At 32.4% G+C, this 11,258-nt stretch overlaps 1 protein-coding gene across 3 annotated transcripts in view; it reads right to left on the bottom strand.

Moving 5' to 3' along the window:
- Positions 1-6,861: 6,861 nt before the first annotated feature.
- LOC132730646 (cytochrome P450 4c21-like) overlaps positions 6,862-11,258 on the bottom strand; it is a 12,927-nt gene continuing 8,530 nt past the window's right edge. For all 3 annotated transcript variants that reach the window (XM_060716621.1, XM_060716619.1, XM_060716620.1), the window contains exons 10-12: positions 9,794-9,966; positions 9,182-9,295; positions 6,862-7,327 (exon numbers count right to left, since the gene is read on the bottom strand). In XM_060716621.1, the coding sequence (XP_060572604.1) occupies positions 7,057-7,327; positions 9,182-9,295; positions 9,794-9,966 (558 nt within the window). In that variant the 3' untranslated portion in view covers positions 6,862-7,056. The remainder of the gene's footprint in view (positions 7,328-9,181; positions 9,296-9,793; positions 9,967-11,258) is intronic.

Here is an 11,258-nt window from a genome sequence, read left to right as displayed (position 1 = left end):
CAATGACTTGAGTTTGCCTGAGCGTATTGACACTAGACTTGGTGTGAGCGTAGCTTGTATCAAGAGGCAGCTTGGTATTGCTACCCAGGTGACTGTAAACAAGGTCACGGTCGCTGTTACTATAACGGTTTCAGTTTCAGCTCAATAATATGTTTGCTTTGGCATATTGATCTACGATTAAGGTCAAAGTCACTTAATTGCTAAAAATAGAAATTCAGTTTCTGCTCAATAACTTGAGTTTGTTGTGACCTATTGACAGCAAATTTAGAGTGTGGGTAGCTTAAACTATGGTGCAACTTAAATTTGGATTGCTACCCAATTGTCTTTGTAAAATGTCAATGTTGCTAAAAAAGAAAACCAGTCTCCGCATAATAACTCTAGTTTGCTTAGACATATCACACCAAATTTAGTATGTGCATAGCTTATATTTAAGACGCAATTTATAATTGCTACCCAGGTGTTCAGAACAATGTCACTGTTGCATAAAAAAGTTCAGTTTTCATATAATTACTTTACTTTTACCTTTTGGCACCAAACTTACAAACCCTATTACTAGAAGCGCAACTGATAGCGAACAGCATGGATCCTGATAAGACTGCGAAATAAATGTATGTGAAGTAGAAATATTAACAAATTTATATAGGTTTTGTTCATTTTAAATGTTACTTTTATCGCTTGTCCAGCAATGCTATTTTGAGCTTCTGCAAAAGATCCCCCTGATGTGAAAACAATTCCTAAATATGTAAATTTGCTAACTATATGCACAGCCGTGCAATACCATTTTTAGGGAGTAAAATCGGCACGGTATGTGATTAATGTAACAAATTGTTACAAAGATATTAAACATTTAGGAATATTGCAAAAATCTTACCTGCTCCTTTCTCCTCTGTCACAAATATGAATTAAAAAAAGATAATAGATCTTTAAAAGGGATTATAGATATTCAATATGACAGCAAATAGGTTATGTTTTATTGAAGATAAAAATTCATGCGTGGATAATTAGACGTCATCTTTCTGTGCTTCAAACGCATCGTTGAAAAAAATTAATACATATTTATATGATACAGGCGCGGCCTCTGTTCTTTCCGTGATATATCTGAGAAAACAAAGATCTCGCAATTGCCTAGTTCAGATGTTAGGTTTTGATTTGTTACTTATATATCATTCAGTGTGGATTTTATGGAATTTTATTACTACATGTAATTGACGATAATGTGCACTTATTATTGAATTGTCCACATACTGTATTATTTATTGTCTATCGCAATTTATGTTTCTAATTGTCATTTGAAGGCAATTTTTATCAAGCATCTTGTGCACATACATTTTGTAACTAGATGTTGTGTAACTAAGTGTCTAATGCAGAAAATTTGTTACTTATTGACAGAAATTCTAGGAAATGATCATCATATGCACAAAATCTTATTATGATATATCAGTTTGTGCACTAAACCGTATTATGATATCATTTTCTTCACTAAACTGTATTATGAGATCAGTTTGTGCACAAACCGTATTAGGTCATCATTATATGTACTAAACCGTATTGGGACATCATTTGGTGAACTAAAACGTATAATTACATCATTTTAGCACTAAACCATCTTATGAATCATTCTGGCTAGTATCTGGAAGCTATCGTTAGCATAACGACTATCGTATACCTCTCGTTAAGGTTTTCACCGCTATCTGTGTCACTGTTGCATAAAAAAGTTCAGTTTTCATATAATTACTTTACTTTTACCTTTTGGCACCAAACTTACAAACCCTATTACTAGAAGCGCAACTGATAGCGAACAGCATGGATCCTGATAAGACTGCGAAATAAATGTATGTGAAGTAGAAATATTAACAAATTTATATAGGTTTTGTTCATTTTAAATGTTACTTTTATCGCTTGTCCAGCAATGCTATTTTGAGCTTCTGCAAAAGATCCCCCTGATGTGAAAACAATTCCTAAATATGTAAATTTGCTAACTATATGCACAGCCGTGCAATACCATTTTTAGGGAGTAAAATCGGCACGGTATGTGATTAATGTAACAAATTGTTACAAAGATATTAAACATTTAGGAATATTGCAAAAATCTTACCTGCTCCTTTCTCCTCTGTCACAAATATGAATTAAAAAAAGATAATAGATCTTTAAAAGGGATTATAGATATTCAATATGACAGCAAATAGGTTATGTTTTATTGAAGATAAAAATTCATGCGTGGATAATTAGACGTCATCTTTCTGTGCTTCAAACGCATCGTTGAAAAAATTAATACATATTTATATGATACAGGCGCGGCCTCTGTTCTTTCCGTGATATATCTGAGAAAACAAAGATCTCGCAATTGCCTAGTTCAGATGTTAGGTTTTGATTTGTTACTTATATATCATTCAGTGTGGATTTTATGGAATTTTATTACTACATGTAATTGACGATAATGTGCACTTATTATTGAATTGTCCACATACTGTATTATTTATTGTCTATCGCAATTTATGTTTCTAATTGTCATTTGAAGGCAATTTTTATCAAGCATCTTGTGCACATACATTTTGTAACTAGATGTTGTGTAACTAAGTGTCTAATGCAGAAAATTTGTTACTTATTGACAGAAATTCTAGGAAATGATCATCATATGCACAAAATCTTATTATGATATATCAGTTTGTGCACTAAACCGTATTATGATATCATTTTCTTCACTAAACTGTATTATGAGATCAGTTTGTGCACAAACCGTATTAGGACATCATTATATGTACTAAACCGTATTGGGACATCATTTGGTGAACTAAAACGTATAATTACATCATTTTAGCACTAAACCATCTTATGAATCATTCTGGCTAGTATCTGGAAGCTATCGTTAGCATAACGACTATCGTATACCTCTCGTTAAGGTTTTCACCGCTATCTCGACGCTCTCGTAATTAACGAATAATCGTTAACATGCCCAATTATTAACAGATGCCTAGAGGCTGTCGTAAGGCTCTCGTTACTATCATTTTGACACAAAAGTAAGAAAGGTGCGATTTTAAAGTTCATAAAAAATGAGAATTATATCATTTTATTGATAAAAAATGATGAACCGACATAAATATAGTAGATCTATTGTTTTTCTTTTTCTCATGAATTTTCACAGGCCCGTAAAAGATTTTATTGTGTTCATTCACTCAAAGAACTCTTTAATACAATTCCATACAAAATATCATTGATTATTTGAGATAAACTTGTATTCTTGGATCTAATTGGCTCATTTTTATTGTCATTTACAAAGTTTTACATAACATTTTAAGCCTATTATAGCATTCGACACGATATGGCCAGTTATGTGTTGACGACCCGTAAAAATCCAAACAAACAAAATGTTTCTCACATATCAAACATATGTAAAGGTTCTTTGCATTTTAATTTAAGACTTATATTTGAATGCGGATGAAAAAAAACATATTATAACTTAAACACCGAAATGAATAATCTCCGTCACAAGAAAACATAAATAAATATATGCATACATCATGCTGAAAATTCGACAAAATTGAAACTAGTTACAAAATTATACATGTATTTCAAAAAGTAAACTGTGACGTATAATTAATTTCATCATGAAGAAAAGTGCATTACGTCAGCTGCAAAAATCGGTACCACAAAAAGGCATGTAATATATAGAAATGTTGTTTGTTTATCATTTTATATTAACATATATTTCACTTCCGAACACCAGTTGTTATAATTTAACTCGTAAATTTTAATTTATAATACAGCAAACATCCTTTGTTTAAAACAAAATGAAAATGTATCCATATTAATTAACAGCAGCCATGTATATATTTAATAATACAGATTTTTGATAGGATATATGGCCGTATATAAACGATAACCCGAGCCGCCAAGTGAGAGTTATATTGGAAACAAAATTATATCGGCCATATATCCTGTTAAAAATCTTTATAACGAATTTACAATACTGCAGAAAAAGGGAGATTTCTTGATAAATTGACAGCAGCTGTGTATATAAACTATATAAACGCCAATTAAAATTGACGTTCCAAACTTGCAGTAACAAACGTGCAGTATTATCAAAGATTTTATAATACTGCACGTTTGTCACGTAACTTTTCATTGGAGAATCGTGACATTTTTATAGTTTTATATACACTGTTTCTGGCAATTTTCTAAGAAATCTCACTTTTTTCTCAAAAAAGGGAAGTTCGCGGTTTTATAAATTCGTTATAAATATTCCTGACGTGTTAAATGGTTATAGGCAATGGCAATATAACCATCGCCTAGCGGCTCGGGTTAATTTCCAAACAGTCGGCAATATTACCTGTCAAAATTCTTTATAAGTAATAATATAAACGTCATGATTATCCATTGATAATCGACTTTACATATTTCATATATATTTATGCTTATGAAGTAACTGTTTTGCTCATGTCGTCATTGTTAGGCGCATGACGTCTTTGCAGCTGTGTAGCAAGTGGGATTTTAGAAAGAATTGCTGTACATATGTTTGTCTAAAAGGTAAAATTTCATTATGTTTCGTGAAAATATAGTCCATATTTCACTCAAACGGAAAGCAACAATGAAAAGCAACATTTTCAAATTTGAATATTGACAGTATACTTACACCCTAAAACAACATGTTGCTATAGCCTGAAGAATGAGGGATGGTTATCTGTCCCCAGATGTTTTTACTGGTATTGAGAAGAAGCTCCGCCAGAATATTGGTTTTAACTATGTAAAGAGTTTAAAATATCTGACTACACTGGCAGCCTCTGCTGCTAAATCTTCAATCTCTGCGGTTCTATATACAGTCGTCTTTTTGGAGTTTTTATGTTAAGTTCCCGCCCGCCCCTCAATTAGAAATCACTCCCGTTTCATTGGAACTTTCAACAGGGGGCAGTTCCAATGACTGTTCTCTTTTTTTAAAGGAACCGTTTTCGTAGGTTTACCACTATCACAATTGATATTATCAAGGCAATCGGGATTTTCATCGCAAAACAAGTCTATATTGCTAGACGACAGACCGGCGTATCCTGCACGTGTCGTGTGATTGTGTTCCGGTTTAGCATGATCGTAACCTTATATTCACCGTCGTCTACGCAAAATAATGATTCGGTGAATATAAACAAGAGCTGTACAAAATTTTCGGGTACATGTTTTCAAATGATAACACAACGCAATCGTTAATAACTAACGAGTAAGCAACTAACGATTGCTTAACTACTGCTTTCGAGATACCCACGGTAGTCTCTCGTTAACCAACCCTCCGTCAATCGTTAGCACGTTCGTAAACGCAAATAGAACGATAGCTTCGAGATACTAACCCCTGAGCACTAAACCATATCATGAGATCATTTCGTGCACTAAACCATATTATGAGATCATTTTGTGCACTAAACCGTATTATGAGATCATTTTGTGCACTAAACCGTATTAGGATATCAATATATGCACTAAACCGTATATGGACATCTTTTTGTGTATTAAACCGTCTGACATACGGAACTTCTAAATTCTGAACAATTTTCTGGTAAAATTTAGGTTCTGTAAATTCAAGTTTATTTCCAAAATCCAGAAATTGCACAAGTTGTGAAGGAATATTATACTTGTGATTGTAAAACCTTCAAAATGTAAGTATCTTCCAATAAGCAGAAAGTATTATCTTGACACCTATTAGATTCGAGTGTAGGACAAAAGCCCTCCCGAACAAAAGGTAGAGGCCAACAAGGTAATGCTTCATGCCAAATATCTAACTCTAGGCATTGTAGTTTCACTAAAATAAGACTTAAATTTGTTTTCCTTAACAAATATTTTAATTAATATACTCCCTGGCTGGGCAAATATTGACCCAAGGGTCATGATTACCACCAATTATTAGATTAACGTGCCAAATATATAAACTCTGGGCATCGTAGTTTCAGGTGTGTTTTTCCTATAAAAGTCAATATAAATCAAGTGACCAATATTGAACCAAGGGGTATTATTCATATCAGTTTTGTTAAGGTCAATAAGGCAATGGTACATGCATGCTAACTATCTAAGGTATATACATTGTAGTTTCACACAATGAAACTGAAATGCGTTGTCTAATTTCTTAAACAAGTCTTTATATATTAAGTAATCCCCAGGGAAAGGCCAATTTTGATCTTAGGAAGCCGAAGCCTATGTTCTGCACACCGTCTCTTTATAATTATTATTTCTGCTAAAAAGTATTTAATATATGTCTTTCTATCGGTTCAAAAATACAGTGGGGGACACAAAAGTTTGAATTGATATAAAATGATTGTGACCTTGACCTGAGAAAGGTCAAACCAGCACGCTGCACATCATCTCATTATGATTTTATTTCTATCAAGTAGTTTCAATTTCCTCGCACAGGTTAAAAAATTTCAGACAGGACACAGAAACTGCTAACAGATGGCGGGACAACCAGGTGCATAATATTATATTTTTTGGCGTATAAAAACGACAAATATTTGGCAACCAAAAGTAGATGATTCATTTCAGTATCCTGTCATCAATTGAAAGCATTAGTTAAAATTGTACCAGGATAATAATACGTTTATACATTCTTTTTAAAAAGAGTTTAGGACTGTTTGTTTGGGTTTTACGTCACACCGACATAGTATAGGATATATGGCGACGTTCCAGCTTGACTGGTGGAGGAAGATGTCAGGTGCCCTTTCGTGCATTATTTCAGGCACATACAGGCACCTGAGTAGAACCACCGACGTTGCGTAAGCTAGCTGGATAGCTCATGAAAGAATCCAAAGACCCTGTCGAGATTCGAACCCACAGCAGTGAGTTTAGAAATGTAAATTACAAATCACAAATTAACCAATAAACACATCAGTATAATCCATTACTTCTCATAACATTTATTCATTATTTAACCCTCAACTGTACATACTATAATATCCATGTTTATATTCATTGGTGCAATAAAAAAGTATTAAAAACAAAATACAAAAATATATTATAAAATTGTTAATATATATAAATTAATCACGTATTATAATATCAGACACACAGCAAACATATTTCTCCCTATCAATTTTGTATTCTTCTTACATTTAGAACAAGTGGAGGCTTTGGTTTCACACTCAATGCTTGAATTCTTTTAAACTTGTAATTTGGTACAAGACTGAATTCAAACTCTCTCAGTAGACTTGACAACACCATCTTCATCTCAAGCATAGCAAACTTGTGCCCTATACACATGTGTGGCCCAGCAATAAATGGCAAGTGTTTGTACGGTTCCGTGTCCTCCATGAAACGTTCTGGGAGAAATTTCTCAGGATTTTCCCAATTCTCTTCCATCCTGTAAGTATATTAAATATTTCAATGTACAGTATAAACTCCGCAACACCATATGGGGGTCTAAAGATTTTGGTTGTTGCCCTACAGGAGGGCGTTCTGCAGACGTTACACTGTATGTTTAAAAGGTAAAAAAAGTTAATTGTTATCTAATATACCTTTTTGAAAAATGAGGTGAAATATCAGCAATTGGACAATTACAGTGACTTGATATGAACCTTTCTCTACTGCATTTGTTTAAGAGACTTCCATTATATGTATTAGAAACTAAATAGAAGCAAAACATGTCTGAAAGCTACAAGGAGTACATGCTAGAAACAAAATTCTCATTTAGATTTAAGCATTATTTATTTAAAGGGCTCCACTGAGTTTTAAAAGCCTAAAAACATAACATTTGAATTCTTACATAATTCAGCTGGGACACTTTAAACAGAAATATATGCAAAGATAGTTAAAAAAATATACTTTGTAATAAATTGAAAATCGTATTTCTATGCTTTCCTTTGCCTGATTTGAGTGAAAAGCGTTTAAACGCTTTTCAATTAGGGCCATTTTTTACAATTGGAATAATTATTCTGGAAAAACGAAGTGCGCGAATGATCTGAAATTTTGCACAAAGATTAGTGTTCTACACCTTCATCAAATGGTACTTTCATCTGGAAAAAATATTTTCAGTCCAATCATGTCAAAAAACCTCAGTGGAGTCCCTTTAAGTTTGATTGTTATGAAAGCTATTATATATTGTTATTGTTTATTTGAACCAATTTCATAATTGTTTCATGCAACCAGGGACCTTAATTAACAGAGGTTAGAAATATCTGATACTGATACCCAGGAATAATACAGTATATTGATGTAAAAACAATTATTATACTTTTTTTGTGTAAAAAATAATGCTGCCGAAAAAAACTCAAAATATTATTTGAGGAAGCAAGATTGTGACTCCAGTCAGACCAAATCACATGACTTTTAAGTTATAAGGCATGGGTCTTAGCCAATAGGCCACTGATTCCCAAAGGATTCTTTTTAAAGAGCATAGTGATTTGGTTTTGGAATGATAAAAATGTATAATTATACTAGTTTTTGTATGAAATATACTAGAAGCCACTGTACATCATCTCCACTTTATACATTATTTTGCAAGTTTTCATATACAATAATGTAAGCAGTACACCTTATTATAATAGCATATTGCAGGCTGTTGAAATAGTTTTTTTTTCCTATGAATAATACCGGTATATAGCAGCTATCTTAAACCAATTATTTACATATACTTAACCCTTGAAGTAATTACCCTTTGCCAGCAGTATAGAGCCAGGCCAACATGCACATATGTGAAGTCTGACCAGACTCTATACTGGTGGCAGCAAAAACATTTGTATTTCGATATGAGAATTATATATATACCTTAATATTTGTTATTACTGTGTCAAATCAAAATGTGGCTATCATGCGAGCACATGGTGGTTACACACATTTTTAAAAATTTTGGCTACATAAAGGCATTTTAAGTAACATAATCGCCAACATTTACCACAAATATCCACCAGTAAATAAATGTCAACGCTCCAATACCATACTTATAAACACTTACATTTTTCGGTAAAAAACAACACATTTGCTTAAAATGTTTCAATAATTTGGTTAAGAATAAACTAAAGTCATAAATTTATTAAATTGGTATTGCTACTTATCAAATTACTATTTCTTAGCTCAATTAAGTTTTCATCTCATGTCCAGTGCTTTCAATCACAACCAATTTTAAATTTCCAGGGTTTCCAGGTGTATACATTATAATAACTCTGTAAGTACATTGTACAGGGTAGGAAATCAGAAAAAATAAACAAGGTATATTAACCTATGTAGAGCACCCAGATGAAGCACCACCTTTGTACCAGCAGGGATATGTAGACCATTTATTACATCATCTGATAGTGCCTCTCTTGTAGTGTTGGACACAACTGGATATAATCTGTATATTACAATACACAAGGAAATAATTAAACATATTTCATTTTGTAAGCTATTGACTTTTAGCCAGCTGGCAGCAACAGTTTCTACCTATGCAACGATTGCAGACCAAGATCAGTCAGATATATGCTACATCTGAGCATGCTCTACACTGTTATTCAGTTACTCTACATTTCGAATTTTTACCTCGAATTTTGTCCATTGTGTATACATGTACTGGGTAAGTCAATGCACAACACTTAGTGTGGTAAATGTAAGTCAATGTAGAAAATTATTATCTTTCTTTGATATGTATATGTTATTTATTCATTATATGCTGGTAATGCTACAATTCAAGAATGTACATCTACAAATGTATTATATAATTACTTTAAAGTTTTTTTTTTCAATTAAATCATTGGGATTAAGGTTTTCTTTCAGTTAAATGGCAATTAAATATTCTGTAAATTAAATGTTAATATTGTTAAATAATGCTAATTTCTAACAATTGATATGCTACCTTTGTGTTTCTTTGATCACACAATGTAAATACTGTAACTGATCCAGCATATCATGCGTGATATTATCACAGTTATTCGGGATCACGCCCTGAACCTCCTTCCTTGCATGCTCCTGAACCTCTGGGTAGCTGGCCAGGTGCAACATGGTCCATGTCAGGGTGATGCTTGTAGTCTGAAATGAATTCCGAGATTAATTGGTTTATAATACTTTGTTTTAGTTTGATTGTGCTGGAAGCTATATGCTTATTGAAACATTCTCGAATCCGTTCCATTAACAACCAATACTAAGCAATGCGTGTAAAGTTCCTTGCTCACAGAAACAATGGCTTGCCCCCGATGGGTTTGAATCCACGTTACCAGAAATTCTTAAAATACTAGCCCAGCGTGTTAGCCACATTGCCATGCTGCCACTCAAATGAGATTAATTAATGCCACAGCATGGACTATTTACCCTTAACTTGCTGAATCTACTTTTCCAGCTTTTATTAATGAGACTATCCATTTATCTATTTTTAAGGGGGGTCAATATGAAAATTTAAAATAAATCTGCCAACATATCCCCGCTGTATGATAAGGATCTATATTGGTGGTAAAATTTAACACTTTGCAGTAGGGTAAGACTTTAAAATAAGTATTATGTTTCAGATCCTTGTGAAGACTTTGAAAACATCGTATTTGATTGAGTGATAGGTTCAATACTATAATATTATTTTATTCAATGGAGCTTGACGAATAAAGCTTTATCACATGTCCAAAAGAGAACTGTTCAGAGCAAAATTAGAAACTGAATCATTTTTATTGACATGCTCATAGTGTGATGCTAATATTTGACATGTCTTTATGCCGTGCAATACCATATTTATGGAGTGGCAAAAGCGACACACAGGTATGTATAAATAAATACATGATATTGACTGAAATACAGAACTTAACATTCACAACAATATTTCTATAATGGTACTGATAATATGCATCAAGTCAATTATTATTGGTGACCACCATTTTGTGAATACTTTGTTGAAATATCTCAGGAAATGTAATAGAAATTGCACGCAGCTGCTTATTACTATTTACCAATGTAATAACACTATTCTATTAGGTTAATATTCCTAACAAATTAAGAAATGAAATAAACTTATTAATTTCATTTAAGAGGTATAACCTACCATCTTAAAACTCATAAATTCTATTTTAGAAATTAAAGTATATAAAAAATTTAAATGTTTTAATATCACAGACAATTCTGAACCACAATTTTAAAAAGTTATTGAAACATATGACATTTAAACCTTTAATATATTTGTAATTTTAATTACATTCAGACAAGATATTTGAAATTCATGGATATCAATTCTATTTCTATATGACAACTCAATTTTCTTTTTAACTTCAGACAAATTTATTTACCCTGTGGCTTGTATAATGTTGTGATCTAGTTTAAACAAATCTTATAAATAAACTTTA

The sequence above is a fragment of the Ruditapes philippinarum genome, unplaced genomic scaffold (assembly GCF_026571515.1).
Source record: "Ruditapes philippinarum isolate M1 unplaced genomic scaffold, ASM2657151v2 ctg1896_1_1_1_1, whole genome shotgun sequence".
Classification (NCBI taxonomy): Eukaryota; Metazoa; Mollusca; class Bivalvia; order Venerida; family Veneridae; genus Ruditapes; species Ruditapes philippinarum.
Note: the sequence above shows the minus strand (reverse complement) of the source record. Positions and strands in the feature narration are given on the sequence as shown.